The sequence below is a fragment of the Macaca thibetana genome, chromosome 18, assembly GCF_024542745.1.
Source record: "Macaca thibetana thibetana isolate TM-01 chromosome 18, ASM2454274v1, whole genome shotgun sequence".
NCBI lineage: Eukaryota > Metazoa > Chordata > Mammalia > Primates > Cercopithecidae > Macaca > Macaca thibetana.
The window spans coordinates 14,196,087-14,214,329 of record NC_065595.1 but is presented as its reverse complement, the minus strand read 5'-3'; the positions used below and the strand labels follow the sequence as shown (position 1 = coordinate 14,214,329).

General features: G+C 35.1%; 1 protein-coding gene across 2 annotated transcripts in view; it reads left to right on the top strand.

Moving 5' to 3' along the window:
- Positions 1 to 18,243, top strand: part of CDH7 (cadherin 7) — a 133,327-nt gene that overhangs the window by 87,203 nt on the left and 27,881 nt on the right. For both annotated transcript variants that reach the window (XM_050767170.1, XM_050767171.1), the window contains exon 7: positions 4,844 to 5,097. In XM_050767170.1, the coding sequence (XP_050623127.1) occupies positions 4,844 to 5,097 (254 nt within the window). The remainder of the gene's footprint in view (positions 1 to 4,843; positions 5,098 to 18,243) is intronic.

Here is an 18,243-nt window from a genome sequence, read left to right as displayed (position 1 = left end):
ATTCGTTTTCATATGGCAGACAATGTATGCCCTGCAAAGGCTAATAGTCACTAATACTTACACTTCACAAAAAAGTTTGCAGACCCTTGCCTTACACAGAATTCTTTTTATTTAATCTTTTTAATTCTTTTTATTTAATCCTAATTTAATTGTAAATTTAATTATAAATTTAAAATTAATTATAAATTTAAAGACTACTTTTGTACTTTGGAAACTAATACAACAAAAAAACTGCTTCTTTCTTTTAGTGTCTCTAACACAGATGTCACTCAAAAAGTATCTACCGGTCTGTATGTCCCTTATTTGATTCCAGACTTGAAGTGGTGAAGCCACAGAGTCATTCTGGGAATGCTAGAGACGCTAAAAGAGAGAAGAAGCTTTTTTTTTTTTTAATCCTGGTTAAATTTCCAATTATGTAAGTATCCACTTATACGTATGATATGTTTGGCTGTGTCCCCACCCAAATCTCATCTTCAATTGTAGCTCCTATGATTTTCATGTGTTGTGGGAAGGAACCAGTGGTAGATAACTGAATCATGGAGGCAGTTGTCCCCCATACTGCTCTTGTGGTAGTGAATATGTCTCATGAGATCTGGTGGTTTTATAAGGGGGAGTTTCACTGCACAAGCTCTTCTTCTCTTGCCTGCCACCACGTGAGATGTGCCTTTCACCTTCTGTCATGGTTGTGAGACCTCCCCAGCCACGTGGAACTGTGAGTCCATTAAACCTCTTTCTTTTGTAAATTGCCCAATCTCGGGTGTGTCTTTATCAGCAGCGAGTAAACGAACTAATACAATGTACTTTCAAACATTGAGATAATTTATTTAGAAATTACTTTTATTTTTTCTATTTCCTTCTTTAGTGTCTTTTCTCAATTGTTGTTATTTTTCAAGTATAATCTTAATAATTAATTATAATCGTTATGGACTATATTACTTATCTAGAAATCAACAATGAGAAATCAAATAAAAAGTAAATTTTACTGTAAAACTTTATTTTTTATTCAAATGCTTAACAGTCTTATTCATCACACTGTTCCCCTCTTTGAAAACTAGATCCTGGCATATTCTGATGTGCTCTGAAAATAATTTTGTGAAGCAATTCCTTTTGTCTGTAATCTTGATTCATAGACTTTCACATGAATTCTTTTATTGCTTTATTTTCATAATAGCTTTTAGGCAACCAATCATCATGCATAATACTGTGTTTCATCATGACTTTTTAGCATCCAGATGTCTATACCTCATGTTACTGCCTTTTAGACACATTTAAAAAAATAAGTTGCTATAAAAAATTGCATTCATTTCTGCAGTAAATTTTAAATTATTCTTTCATAAGGGAGACAAACTTTTACTTGAATACAGAAATACTTGGTATGCCTTTTGCTAATGTGAAAACCTGAATAAATAAAGTTGTGGTTTTGCATTGATTTGAAAGGAGCTGACAAATGGGATTTCTAAGCATATTCTTTTACATACAGACACATCATATTTGAAAATAAGTTTTCTCTTATAGTTAGTAATTTTTATAAAGAATATAAGGACAAACTGAGATTATTATCCAAACTATTTACAAGTATGTTTTGATTTCTCAGTAGATGCTTTTAGGTAAATGAGAATGCTTCTGAGAAGTGTCCCCAAAATAAAGGTTGAAATTTATATATAGGCCCAAGAAAATTTTAATGAATAGGTCAGGTTTCTTAAGAGAAAATTTGCATCAGAATCACCTGATGAGCCTTCTAAAAATATATCTGCCTGTGCCTCATCCTGCACCTGCTGAATCAAAATCCCTTGGAAGGGGCCACACATAATATAGAAGGGTCTCTGGTAGGTTCTGATTCTCACCTTTGTTTGACCACCATTGGACAAAACCAACTCTTAAATAATAAAAAACCAAAAAAGTTAGCCTCATAAAAATATTACTGAGTTTGTTAATACAATGTTGTTATGGCAGTATTTTCCATGTGCCCCAACATTTTTATGTAAAACCTTAGATAAGAATTAAAACTTTTTCATTCTGGAGCAATTCTATAAAGTGTTTTTGTGCTCAAGAAAAACAATATACCTGACTGTATTTCTTCCCTTGTCTCTCACTTTGACCAGCAGGATTCTTTGGGTCAGATATATAGTTTAATTTTCAGCCTCTTGTACTTGAATATCTGTGTTCTAATTTTTGTTGTTGTTGTTGTGTTAATTCAAGAAAAGGAGGCTCAAGAATGTATTAAGACTCCCCTATGTATCAAAAGCATTTTAGGTACTGGGAGTAATAGTGATGAACAAAATGGTCAGGGCTTCAAATCTAGTGGCTAAGACAGATGTTAAATAAGCATTTTAGTAAGTACAGTCTGGTCTAGATACTGTAAGCCTATTTTCTGTATTGATTTATACACTTTTTTTTTCATTTTTCTTATTGAGAGATAAACCATGGGATCTCTTTAATATTTGTGTGCAAACATACATATATATGTATATATTCTTATGTGTATATATGTACACACATATATGTGTATATATATGTAATGTGTATACATATATTTTTATATATAAAATGTGTATATGTGTGTGTATATGTGTTATATTTTATGTAGCAAAGTGAATATGCACTGTACACAGTATGGGATATATGATACACAATACAGTATGTGTATATATATCCTATTTTATACCTATTTTATACTTATGTAACTATATTGTTTTATTTATTTTGGTTATCACATCCTTTGTGGGTTAAGTTGGAATAAATGTGTGCCTGCATATATACACATACGTACACCCAAACATATAGTGAATGAATTAGAATTACAATTCTCAGTATTACATATTAGCTCACATTTCATAATGTTTTATTTTTATATACTGACAACTAAGTAAAATATGTATTATATTTTGCAGTATTCCTATGCAGTTTTTTTTAACTTTTTAATTCTTTTTGTTTTACATCATTAAATGTAAAAAGAATTTGGAGACAGTTTTGCAGTGGTGAGACTGAAATTGAAAGTCATAAAAAGCTGTTACTTTCTGTATCCACTGAAGAAAAAGGAGCATGTTATTGTCACAAACAACGTCTACATGTTGTGTGTATGATTTTTATTTTTCAAAGATGATGTTGTGCTAGTGCAACTAGTTTAATTGTCCTTATAACCTTTTTCAGCTCTCATGTGGTTTGAGTTGGTCACTAATTTTTAGGAAAATTGTAGCATGTAAATCCTGTTGGAAAATTAGATACAGTGTAAAGATTCTGAGATATAACTGTTAACCTCCTAAAATAGAGATCTAGTGTTGTGGGAAGTCAGGGACCTCGAACGGAGACCCCAAGGCTGGAGCTGAGGCAGAAGAACACAAATTGTGGAGATTTCATGGACATTTATCACTTCCCCAGTCAGTACTCTTATAATTTCTTATGCCTGTCTTTACTTTAATCTCATAATCCTGTTATCTTCATACACTGAGAATGTACATCACCTCAGGACCACTATTGTACAAACTGATTGTAAAATATGTGTGTTTGAACAATATGAAATCAGTGCACTCTGAAAAAGAACAGAACAACAGCGATTTTCAGGCAATGAGGGAAGATAACTGTAAGGTCTGACTGCCTACAGGGTCAAGCAGAATAGAGCCATATTTTTCTTCTTGCAGAGAGCCTATAGACAGATGTGTAAGTAGAAGAAATATCACTGAATTATTTTCCCAGCAATGAATATTAATAATTGAGACTCTGGGAAAGGAATGCATTCCTGGAGGTAGGTCTATAGACGGCTGCTCTGGATTGTCTGTCTTATGCGGTTGAGATAACAACTGAAATACACACTGGTCTCCTGCAGTACCCTCAGGCTTATTAGGATTGGGAAATTCCAGCCTGGTAAATTCTAATCTGATCGGTTTGTCTGCTTTCCAACCCGGTTTCCTGTTAAGATGTTTATCAAGACAATGCCTGCACAGTGGGACAGAGACCGTCATCAGTAATTCTAATTTTGTCTGGCCTTGTGATCTTTATTGCCCTTTGAAGCATGTGATTCCTTGTGACCTACTGCCTGTTCATACACCCCCTCCCCTTTTAAAATCCCTAATAAAAACTTGCTGGTTTTACGGCTCAAGGTCATCATCACGGTCCTACCAATATGTGATGACACCCCCAAAGACCCAGCTGTAAAATTTCTCTCTTTGTACTCTTTCTCTTTATTTCTCAGATTGGCTGACACTTAGGGAAAATAGAAAGAACCTACATTGAAATATTGGGGGCTGGTTCCCCCAATAATCTAGTATATTTTGATGGAGGAATAGTGAAGGCAGACATGATGGGTGCTTCATGGAGAAGAACTGGCCATGTTTGCAGACTGAACAACCTCAGGATGGCACACTTGCCCCTGCAACCACACTTTGAGTGCCCTGAAAACTCAGAATCCTAATGTAGTCCCCAAAATCACTGACCTTTAAATGAGAAATTCAATAGAAAGTGATGTTTTTCTTAATTTTTAAAGTACACCCTGGGTAGTACAGTTAAATCACATGGTGGAAGAATATTACATTGAAAGTCCCTGTTGGAAAAATATAAATTTGACCCGTTTTTCTTTCAAATAATATTCCAAAGACTGATATCTGTCTGTTCATGCAGCGTATAGCAGCAGAGTGGATGAAGTTGATTCAGAAGCACTAACCATTGTTTGTGAGCCAGGAAAGCAGCAAGAATTCTGATTGGCATTGTTATTTATTATTTTTGAATGCTGATGGTGCATTTACATGACACAGTCTTTCCTGTGCTTATTGACATTCATAAATGAAAAGGCTCTGCTTTGCTGACTATTTAACTGGTAATTTAATTTTCCTAATGACTTTCTTTACAGGAACTGGATTTTGAAGCCAAAACAAGTTACACACTACGGATAGAAGCTGCAAATAAAGATGCCGACCCCCGCTTTCTAAGCTTGGGTCCATTCAGCGACACAACAACCGTGAAGATAATTGTGGAAGATGTGGATGAGCCCCCTGTGTTCTCTTCACCCTTGTACCCTATGGAGGTGTCAGAAGCTACCCAGGTTGGGAATATCATTGGTACTGTAGCAGCTCATGACCCAGATTCTTCCAATAGCCCTGTGAGGTAAAAAGTCATTGCTCTCCTTTTCTATGGTTTTACAAACAGTGCATCTTTATTCACAACTCTTGTTTTATGCTATGATGCTTCTTTGTTCATAACAAATAAAAAACTATATATATATATATATACAGAGAGAGAGAGTTATAACAGCAGAGGTAAAACAGGATTAGAAACATAACATTTTACTAACTCAAAATCGTCATCTGATTATCAAGGCCATTATCATTGAGCCATATTTTTAGGCATCCATTATTATCTACAAGCCATAGCTTATGTTTCTATTCAAATAATTATCCTGAACCTATTTTAAAGCAAAGCATGTTCAAAAATGAAGTGATGCATGTTTTAGTTGTAGGATATGTGCATATGTTAGAAAAATAATTGTATCAGCAATTCAAATTAGGGACTAATTTGAAAACAAATCATTTTATTGATATTGGTCTACTTGAACAGTATATATTTGTTCAGTTTAATATTTCCACTTAAAAAATTAAAAAAAAAACTATCCACATGTAAAGACTATTAAGAATATCCTTTCAGTAGTCTTGTATCAAGGCTAGACACTGTTATAGCCAGATAATATCTTTAATGCTGACACAATGGTGATATGTAAGCATTTCAAAATATGTCAGCCTTACATTTTGCACTTTTTAGCTATAATTTATAATCTGAGATCTACATGTGTTTTTGTGTGTATACATGTGTTTCTGTGTTTCTGTGAGACTTATTTGTTTAAGTTAACATTATAAAAAATAGAATATAATTGAAATAAAATGTCTATTGTATTGTATGTCTTATTTGGGTTTGTAAGTAAAATACTTCACTTTTCAACATAAAGGTTTGATTTTGATTACAAAGACTATAAGGTAAAAAAAGAAAAAGAAAACAATGATTATTTTATATTCAGATATGTTCAATTATAAGCTATCTACAGATTTTTAGATTTAAATAATATTTAACAATGGTAAGTGCTTTTCAGCTAACTTTTGAAATAAGTCTGGACTTTGACTCTAAATTATCATGAAAATTACTTAATATTTCTTGGTTTAAAAAAGCCCATAATGTTTCTTTCTAAACTAATAAAGTGATTATATACATTTATACACACACACATATATTTTAAAGTAGTATATATACATATATGTATGTATATATGTGTGTGTATATATGTGTATATATATCTATATGTGTGTGTATATATGTATATATACATGTATATATATACACATATATATACACATATATATACACACACATACACATATATATAAAACCTTGTAAAGGATTGGTATAGAATAATAGTTATTTAAAAAATGAAATCATACATATTATGTCCTTATCTAGACAGCAATTTCAGAATGTATTGATGATTATAGTGTTTTTAATGTGGTGATAATAGACCATTTCTGAGAATATAATCTGTGCACAAGAATATTTATGAATCACAAATATAGCAGATAGAATAAGCCTTCCCCTCTTCTCTGTAATTGCCCTGCCTTCATGGTCAAGAAAATTTCCTGACTGCAGTTCAGCCCCACATACCAAGTTATATTAATTTGGGCAAACATGAGTGTGAGTTTTGTTATAGCATTCCATCTCTTAGTGAAACCTTAAATCTCTTGCCCTCATGAACAATCAACCACAGCACAATTACTGGCATAGATTAGCTGCTTAGGACAATTTGGTTTTTGCTTGAATCATTTAATTTAATGGAAAGAGAGACATGCTTTCATAAAGTTGGAGATATGGAGAAAGAAAGACATTAATATATATTATAATTTACTACTAAAATGAATGATGGAGCCAGGTGGGATGACAAATGCCTGTAGTTCTAGCTACTTGGGAGGCTGAAACAGGAGGATCACTTGAGACCAGGAGTTCTAGATTGCAGTAAGCTACAATTGCACTTGTAAGTAACCATTGCACTCCAGCCTGGACAACATAGTGAGACCCCTGTCTCTAAAATAAATGAATGAGTAAAATGAAAGGATTTAAGAATATTTTCATTGATTGCATTGATATTTTTATCGTGTTCAAATTCTTCTATTACCCAGTCCCTTGTTGTCATTCTGTTGAAGCCTTTCATAGAAAATATTTCACTTTTTATAGTATTTTTGTTGAAAAAAAAGTCAATATTATTGTATAGTAATTTGAAGAAGAAGAAGGAATAGAGGGCCCAAGTGGAAGGTGACTTGAGAAAGAGCAAGTAGTGACTAGAGAGAGATGAAGCGAGCTCCAGGTCTGTTCTCTGAAGCACAGAGGTCAAAGGCTGAACTTCTGATTTGGGAAGTAAAAATCTCTGTGGTCTTTATCAGTGAAAGAGTACCTACCCAGCACCATATTTTTTACCCCACTTTCATTTCCTTAAGAGTAATGACAGTGACCTGAAAGTTCAAGTTAGTATTAGCTTACATTGTTATCTCACAAATAGAGAAATAGACAGACTTTGTCCCTAGTGAATTAAAATTTTATTTTGAATATATGGATATTTCTTTTGCATTTGTAGAATTAATTTCTTGAGTCACGTTTAATACTTACATACTTGAAAGTTTTTACATGATTTTCATAAGGTCAGCACAATTATTTGCACCTTTTTTTTTCTGCATTTGTCTTTCTCATACTTCTCTTCCTCTATCCTTTAATATAATATCCCTTAAGAGGTCAGTCTCTTTATTTTATAATTTGTTGAGTCTGCATTACTCTCATGCATTCTCTTGAAGACTGGTTTCCTTCCCAGCACTGCTGTTTGTGGAATGACCTAGGAGATGTCACCTTGCTTCCTATGTTTTTGTATTAGCCAGCAAAAAGGAAAAGTAACTGATGCTTTATCCCAGGATTTTCTGATGATTGACTAAGAGAGAGAAAGTAAATGAAGCTTTTAAACTGTGAATCATGACTTAAATATTACCATGTATTATCATTATGTATTGCTATTATTATAGGTTATTGTGTTTTCATGCCATTTTAATTCTGAGATTAATGAAGTCAGTAAAAGAGACATAGCATTTTATACGCAACCATATTGGCAATCTATATTGCAGGTTGTCTTGTACTCACACATATTCCAAAAGATATAACATATTGTAGGGCTTTTTGATGAATATAAACACGTATTTGCATTAGGCACTCCAATAACTATCAAAATGTAAATCCTGTCTCACAATATATGTTTAACATAATAAAACATATGTTAATGGATGAATAAATAGCACAGTTTTCTGAGGTACTAGGAAAAGTGAATCTCCAGATTGAGATGGGGCATGAGGAGCCTTAACAATTGTGAGCTTTGTGTGTTACACCTTTAGCAATATTGTAGTTCTTTGAGGAATGAAAAAGCATTTTTTGTTTTGTTGTAATTGTTTAAAATTAGACCAGTAGGGTTTGACTTGTAAAACAGTATAGCCAATAGGATGATTAGTTTTGAATTTATTGACATTCTTTGTTGTATAATACTGAAATTTAGCATATGTCATTTATGTTTGTAATATTTTCTGATATATGAGGCAATAAGTTAAAATTCTAGAAAATATATATTTAGTTGCCCCCCACAAGGCAAAGTTGATATTGTCTTCTTACATGATCCCTGCTTTGCACAGCATTTTTTTTTTTTTTTTTTTTTTTTTTTTTTGAGACGGAGTCTCGCTCTGTCGCCCAGGCTGGAGTGCAGTGGCGCTATCTCGGCTCACTGCAAGCTCCGCCTCCCGGGTTCCCGCCATTCTCCTGCCTCAGCCTCCCGAGTAGCTGGGACTACAGGCGCCGCCACCACGGCCGGCTAATTTTTTTGTATTTTTAGTAGAGACGGGGTTTCATTGTGTTAGCCAGGATGGTCTCAATCTCCTGACCTCGTGATCCGCCCGTCTCGGCCTCCCAAAGTGCTGGGATTACAGGCTTGAGCCACCGCGCCCGGCCCACAGCATTTTAAAATGTCTACCTACTTTACTGAAGTACCAACCAAAGGTTATGCATAACTCTTCTCTGTGAATCTGCTTTTTCCTTAAAAAAAGACTGGGGCACCTACATGACTATTGGAACCTGAGCATTTTGATGTTCACAAGTGTAGTTGTCATAGATGGAAAGATTAAGCCGAAAGTCCAGTAAACCACTATTTCATGTACACCGTACTGTCCTTTTGTGGCAGGGGGTGATATGTGGAAATAAAACCATGTGTAAACCAAAATTGCAGTCAAAGCCAAGGGTGGAAGTTAGTTGATACTTGAGAATACTTAGAGGAAATTTTTTTTTTTTTTTTTTTTTTTAGGAAAAATGGGTAATTGAGGGCAAGCATGTTTCTGGCTTGTTATTTGATAAGTAGCTGTTTATCACATCATGTATTTTGGCCCTAAGTACTCAATATTGGGCTTTATCTCTTGAACTTGGAAGGACAGATTGTGGTCTGTTGATTCTGGTCATGTTTCTGAATGATAGAAACTTCACTTCTGTGATTGGCAGACTGATCAATGACTGAACTGGCATTCATTAAAAACCTGTGTTATGCAAGGCACTGGGGAAATGCTAATGAGAAAACAAAGATAAATAAAACATTTCCTCTGACCTCAAGGAACTTATAATCTGGATGAAGTAATAAGATCTCATAAAAGTTAAACAATATGGGGAAAAATATGCCAGCACTGTAATATGGCAAACTGTAAGATAAATAATCAGCACTCCAAGTTCAGGCTGTGAGATTTCATGTGAAGGAGAGGTAGGGTAAGTAGGGCTTCAAGGGATGGCAAGATTTGGACAAGCCAAGAAAACATCATGCAAAATACATTTATGTTTTATTTGGTTATATCTTAAAAGCCTAGTACTAAATTATGAAATAAGCAAATTCATTTCTGCAGGCATCACAGCAAACCCAAAGTTCCTATGCTAAAAATGACCAATGAAATGGAACATGATATTATTACAAATAAGATCAGATATGAATATAGGAAAAGAAAAAGTACTAGGCATCATTTTAAGCATTTCTAATAATCTAATTATAGAAATATGTTTATATTTATGTTAAAGGATTCTTGGATAATATTTACCTGTGGGCTTTTTCAGCATTCCTGGTATTGTATACCCTCACATAAAAACTGGTAATAGTATATCAGAAATTCCTTTTTGTGACTAGTGTGAACATATTTGAAGTATTTGAATAATTCAATGTGTATTTTTTGAGTAGCTTGTATTAATGCATTTATGTGCACATATGAAATCTAAATTATTTGTGAATATCTATTTTATTCTAAGAAAATTAGCAAGCTGATAACATAACATACAGAAAAATAATAGCAGCAGTAAAACTGATTAACTTAAAAAGTAGCAGATATTAAATCTGTGAGAAGACTATAAGCTGTACTCTATTTCAAATGCTGCTCATTTTAGCATAACTACCACTAAAAATGGAAAAAGAGAGTATATGTTCATGTCTGGTGAAAACATAAAGTGTTAGAGTAGTGTACTTACTATCCAGAGATAATTTTTGTAGAGTTAAAGTTTCTAGGAAATGCCTAATTTATTTGAGCCATCTTTTTCTCCTCTCCTCTCCTCTCCCCTCCCCTCCCCTCCCCTCCCCTCCCCTCCCCTCCCCTCCCCTCCCCTTTCCCTCCCCTCCCCTCCCCTCCCCTCTCCTCTCCTGTCCTCTCCTCTCCTCTCCTCTCCTCTCCTCTCCTCTCCTCTCCTCTCTCTTCTCTCTTCTCTTTCTCTTTCCTTTTGCCCAGCTGGAGTGCAGTGGTGCAATCTTGGTTCACTGCAACTTCCGCCTCCCAAGTTCAAGCAATTCTTCTGCCCCTGCCTCCCAAGTAGCTGGCATTACAGGCATCCGCCACCATGCCTGGCTAATTTTTGTATTTTTAATAGAGACAGGGTCCCGCCATGTTGGCCAGGCTTGCCTCGAACACCTGACCTCAGGTGATCCACCTGCCTCAGCCTCCCAAAGTGCTGGGATTACAGGTATAAGCCACCACCCCGGCCGTTTTTTCATGTTTTATTATACTGCTGTAGAATTACAAAGCTCTGCTGTCAGCAAAGCCTTTCTTAGTTACCTTTTTGGAAGACTCCAGGTAAAATAAATTCATTGAAAATTACATTTGTTCTGATTTGTTTCTTACAGTATTTTTCATATCTAAAATACTTATTGAGGGCTGGGCACGGTGGCTCACATCTGTAATTTCAGCGTTTTGGGAGGCCACAGCGGGTGGATCATTTGAAGCCAGGAGTTTGAGACCAGCCTGGCCCATGTGGTGAAGCCCTGTCCTTACAAAAAACACAAAAATTACCCAGGTGTAGTGGTGCATGCCTGTAATCCCAGCTACTTGGGAGGCTGAGGCAGAAGAATCTCTTGAAATCAGGAGGTGGAGGGTGCAGTGAACTGAGATGATGCCACTGCACTCCAGCCTCAGTGACACAGTGATGCCCTGCCACACACACACACACACACACACACACACACGTATATTAAAAATATAATGTATAATTTATTAAATAAAACACTTAATGAAAAGTCACATTAATAAAGGAATACAAAAATTCAATGTTCTTGGTGTAAATGGTAGAGAATTATTCATGGGGTTAAAAAGTTAGGGAATATTACTTTTTATCATGTACTGTCCTCTTAACATTCTTTAACCATAATCAACAGAAATTGGCCATGGTTAATTAAAAAAAGAGAAGTTTATTGGAATAATTGGGTATAGCTCAAAGAATCAAAGGAAAAAGTTGAATGACCAATCTTCAGAAAAGGAGGAGTAGGGTTCCTCTGTAAATACTTGTAGCAGGCTCTTCAGAATGTGGCAACTGTGATGAATCAGCTGCAACTCTTTTCTTGCAGCTCTCTGTTTAAGATTCACATTTGCTGCAGAGGTTTTGTTTTTGTTTTTGTTTTTTTGCATATATTGATATATGTGGCCGTGTCTTCTCCAAAACGTTCTGGACATCTTGAGTGCCATGAAGATTGCATATGAGATTTGAAAAAGTTTAAAACCCTAAAGGAAAATTGTGTTGACGTAGTCAGAAGAGGGGTGAGCAAGGTGTCTGCTATCATTAAGTTCAGAAATCAATAGTTCATTTTTATTCTTTTTTTTTTTGAAACAAGTCTTCACTCTATTGCCCAGGCTGGATTACAATGACACAATCATGGCTCACTGCAACTTCCGCCTTCTGGGCTCCGGTGATCCTCCCATTTCAGCCTCCCCAGCAGCTAGGACAACAGGCACATACCACCACAGCCAACTAATTTTTTGTAGAGCTGGGGCTTTGCCATGTTGCCTAGGCTGGTCTCTAACTCCTGAATTCAAGCATTCCACCCACCTCGGCCTCCCAAAATGCTGGGATTATAGGTGTGAGCCACAGGGCTCGGCCTCAATAGTTTATTTTGAAGTTTACTTATCATTAAATTCCTAAGAGGCAAGCATTATTATTACTATGTTCTTAGAAATAAATACATCCCTGGCCACATAGTTAGAAAATATGGTTCCAGGATTTTAGTGAGGTCTATATCAAACCTGTACGATCCTTACAGCAATCCACATAGACACACGCAAATGCCCACACGCATACTGACAAACTTTATAGTAGATTAAATTTTCAATTCAAATTATTCATCTATTTCAATTTATTAAACTTGCTGATGCTTTTTTATTACATTATCTTTTGCCACTTTGGGAGTACTGATGATATATTTGTGTTAATCTAGCTCACTCCCCCCCACTTTCTGTTTGCGAACACTGATATGCAAATTAATAGCTGGTGATAAGAATGCTACCTGTGAATATAAAGAAGAACATTTTAATTGATCTCTTTAGCTTATCAAATAGCTGCAGGATAATCACCGGTATTCATTAGGGAATTCATTTTGTAACAGATGTTCAGACACTGAAGACACACAGATGTATGAGATACGGTCTTTCGCAGAAACCTTCTTGTTATGTAGCTGTAGAAGAGATCTCACATGAAAACTCATTTAAAAAAATTCTGTGTTAGATCTGAAAATGATAATTAATCTTGTAAACCTTTCTCATTGAACAAATGAAGAAACAGAAAAAGCACAGATGAAAAGCCCCAATTAGTACAGTAGGTTAGTGACAGGGTCATGGCCAGAAACACTGTCCCTTAATCCTCAGTCTTTGGTTCCTGGTGGTGTAGCACAAGGAACATTCGGTAAACTCCACGGATCACACACCCTGCAGGTTTTCTTTAAAAAGCATGACTTCTGATGTAATTGGAAAGGCATGCTGCTTTAATGCTACTAGTTTGTCTTCAAGGAATAGCAGGACTAAAATAATTGGAAAGGAAGAAAAACAGGGACACAGAATGACCAACATGAGAAAAGGCACAGAATTGGAGATGTGTGTGGTATATATTTGTTCACCAATTAATACATCAGTTTGACTGGTTTTGAGTTTAGATAGGAAAGCAGAGGGGGATAAAAACAAATAGAAGCTGAATTATAGAGATGTAGGTGGCTGAAACTACAATTAATGTATATGCAACATAGTATGCTGGAAAACTGGTTCAAATAGTCATGATTCTAAATCTTGGATCCAACCCCCAACTGTGAAATTTTAGAGTCCAGTACTGAAATAACCTCAATCATAACATATGCTTGCGTTAGTTAGAAATTGTGCTTGGCTAGTAGCAGCAAAGCTTAACACTAATGACATACTAATGAGAAGTCTGGAGCTATGCTCTCAAGGACTGACACCTTGGCAGTATAATGCCATCAAGAGCCTTGGCTTCATTTTTTAAGCACTTGTCACCGCTTATTTACAATATGGCTTCTGGATCTCTTCCATTGTGTTTATCCCTCAGGTGAGAGAAAGGGGAAGGGCAGAAATCAAATACCAGATAAATTAACAACTATCACTCATGCTTTAAGGAGTTTTTCAATTAGGCTGTAGGCTAAAAATGTATTTTGTACTTCATTTCCCAAAACGTAAATAAAAAGACACCACATCTACAAGGGAAGCTAGCAAATATAGTTTCTCAGCTGGACGTATGGCTGACTCTAACAAAAGCACAGTTCTCTTAACAGGACGTAAGAGAAATATAATTATTAGGTATGCAAATGGAAGTTTCTGCCACTATATGACTTTACATATTTGTTTGAGAATTAAGGAAAGAAGGTAAACTACATTTTAAATATTACATCCTGCAAAGAGAAAAGTTCAGAAGGTGGGGTAATTTGGGGAAAAGGTTGATAAATTTGCTCATAAATATATCGAGATTGTATTAGTGATGGTACAGGCATCTATAAAGCAGTGTACACAAATCTCAGGAACTAGTTTGAGACTGGATATTGAGATACAGAGCTGTCAGCATAGTAAGTGGATGGGGCAGAGGCTTAACTGCTGTTGCAGCAAAAATATGGAAGTGATCTCTCTAATTGTTCACTCCAACATACGCTAAAGGTAGCCAAGTATTTTAGGCTGTATTTTGCAGAAGCTAGAGAGATTGTTCTAAGTCCACACACCACTAATGGCGTCAGAAGTTGCACTGTAGTTGGTGGTGGTTCATGATTAGGAAATCCCCTATCCTCACACTTCTAGTTCAGCCTCCAATGAACTCAGGCAACTGCATTTCTCAAGTCCCTGGGCCAGTCAATCCACAACATCAAATAGTGTGTCCTCTCAGACTTCTTTTAGGGCCTTTCTTCTCTTGACTCAGTCAGCCCTCCCACATTACTAAGGCAGAGATATTTTACACTTCTCATTCTAAAAAGTATCTGTATTTTCTTTATTTTTCTTACCTAAGGATTTTTTTTCTCAAGCAACTTTATACATTAGCTAATGCTTTATACAACAACTTAAGGTTTTTGCATGTCCAGAGGGACTGGTAGAAATAGGAAACCCCTTTAATACTAGGTGATCCCAAGTCCTTGTCATTAAGAAATGTAATAACCAACAGGACTGTTCTGGATTGTCAGTCTAAACCTCATCTTTGCCAAAGCATCCCATGTCTTCTCAAGTCAATACCTTTCTGCAAACATACCCTGACCTCCTTCATAACAACTTCTTAGTTTCTTCCTCAATATTTATTATTTCAGTTGCAAGTTTAAAAAAATTGTTTATGTAATGTATTTCCTGAAATAGTATGTCACTTGCAGGTGCTCAAGAATAATTGCCAAATGCATAAATGAATAAATGGAAGACATAAGGAAATTATAACATCATAAATTACCATATATATATATGCTATTTAGTGAGATCTAAGTGGGAATTATAGTTATTAACAAATACACACAATTTAGAAGGGGGGCCAGACGTGGTGTGTGGTTCAAGCCTGTAATCCTAATACTTTGAGAGGCTGAGGCAGGAGAATTGCTTGAGCCTAGGAGTTAGGGACCAGCCCTGGAGGCATAATGAGACCGTGTCTCTAAAAAAAATACAAAAATTAGCTTGGCACATGGCCCACGTGTGTAGACCTTGCTCCTTGGGAGGCTGAGATGGGAGGATCACTTGAGCCTGAGAGGTTGAGGCTGTAGTGAGCTCATGGTTGCACCACTGTACTCCAGCCTGGGCTACAGAGTAGATTTTGTCTAAATAAATAAATAAATATATCTATAGGGGAAGCTGCAGAATTTATAATTCAGAAATGATAAATATTTGAATGATAGAAACTTTTGTGGCCCACGTTTTTTCAAAACAGATAGAGAAGGCCTAGGTTATAACTAGATCCCTAAATTATTTGTGGTTTTCTGTGAGGCAAATAGTTGTTGGAGACATTTAGCATATTAAATAAATTCTCCACTTTAATGTTTTTTATTCTAATGCTAAGATCTTTGAGACTATTGATAATAGAGGCAGGTGTTTTAGTTATTGACGTTAGCCCTGTGGGGAATTTCATGAATTCATTTAGACCAATGTCTGTCAAGTTCAAGGCCTTTTTGCTTTTAAGAATCTAGACATTTATTTTTTCATGAATATTCAAACATTATCTCAGTTATTAACTTAGAGATTTGACAAAGAGAACAATTCAGGCTTTAATATTGGCTCAATTGATGCATGAATGTATGGGTTCTAATCTCATTAAGTTACAATCCTCTTATCAAACATTAATATCAGCTGTCATATTGCCATTGAATATTACTTATATAGAAGTGTATTTTATATATTTATATTGGTTGCATACATATATATATGTAGTATGTAAGTACATGTATATATACATATGTATACATAGATACACACATAATCCTGTTCTAAGTAAACATATTCCACCCTGTATCTCACAGTAAATGCAGCTATGAAACCTGGATAGAGTGGAGCCATCAGAACTCTGAAAAGTAAATATTAGCAGGTAGTTTAGTGAAGAAGGGTACTACAAAGTATCTCCAAACCTGTGATGAGTTTACCATTATTTTCCCTCTACTGTCCCCTGTCCTGGAGTAATAATTAGAAAAACATTAGCAGAATAAATCCGAAGCAAGATGAAGAAATAAAACAATAAATATAAGAGCAAAAAACAATGCATTTCAAAACAAATTATACAGAAATCAATAAAATTAAATGCTTGTTTTTTTGAACAGACCTAAATATTGATAAACCTCTACCAACACTGAAAAAGGAAAAAAAAAAAACCCAGAAAAAATGATAAATATTAAGAACAAAAGAGGAGATGTTACAGACCCTGCAAACATAAAAAACAGAATAAGAAAATACTATAAACAAGTCTACTGACATAAAGTTTATAATTTCAATGAAATTGGGCAATTTGGAATAAATGGATCAATTATTCAAAAAGTGTTAACTCTCAAAACTCAACATGAAATAGATAACCTAAATAATCCCATAACTATTAAATAAATTATAATTTTAGTTAAAAACTTTCTGAAAATGGAAATATTTGAGCCCAGATCACTTCAGTGACAAATTTTTACCAAACACTTAAAGAAGAATTACCAATTCTACACAGTATTGTTCAGGAAATATAAGAAGAGGGAATGCATCCCAACATTTTTACACAGCCTTATTCTTACTACCAAAACCAGGCAGACGTAGTACAAGAAAAGAAAACTTTGATCAAGACTTTCAGGCAAATATTTTCCACAGAACATTTAGATAACTCAATCAAGCAATATATAAAAGAATAATTCACCATGATAAAGTAGGGTTTATCCCAGAAGCATAAGATTGGTTTAATATTCAGAAGTTCATCAATATAATTCATCATATTAAGAAATTAAAGAAGAAAAAACACACTGTCAGATAAATTGAAAAAAATGGGGGAAGCTGGCTCTCCTGCCATGAGGACACTCAGGCAGTGCTGTGAAGAGGAATCCATTTGGCAGCACCAGCTCGCCATCCATGCCATGCACATGCCATCAATGTGAATAAGACACTTTGAAACTGGATCCTCCAATCCCGGTCAAATCATCAAATCACGGTTGACCCAGCCAACATTGACTACAACCTTCTGTGAGATTAAGAGCTAAAACTGCCCTACAAACACACTTTCAAATTCCTGACTCAAACAAAATAAGATATATTATTATTATTGTTTGATGTCACTAAGTTTGATATATTACGATGTAATAGGCATATATACAGGAGTATTAATAATGAGGGCTCATAGTACATAAATTGGTAAGAGAGATGTGAGGAAATAAAGGCAAACTGATTTTAAGAAAATGTTGCTAGTGTCAATAAATTGTAGATCCCTGTCAGGATGGAGAATTGCTGGAGTAGGACGTGGTGAACAGAGAGTATGCTTGAAGTAGAGTTTCCAACAGTAATGCGTATATTAGAGCTGACAAGTCAAGGGTATGTTCATAAGAATCCATGACAACTGGAGTAAAGGAGCAAATCAGGAATCAAGAAGATGAAGAACATGAAAGGCCATTATGTTTAATGGATCATGAGTGTAGTTGAAGCAGTTACTAATCATCATGTCTAAAGTGGGTGTATGCTTTTTTTTTCTGTTTGTTCTTTTGTTCGTTTGTTTGTTTAATTGTTTGTTTTTAAATGAGAGCCATCTCACCCAACCAGAAAGACTGTGAGAGGAACCTGAAGATGATCATCATGAGGGGAGGGTGAATTTTGTGTATAAAACAAATAATAACATAGACAAAAATACAGGTGGAGCAGTAATTTTTCACTGCTGAAAAAATATTTGGATTACAGATATTTCGAGAAAAGGCTTTTACATGCAAAAATGGCCATGCAATCT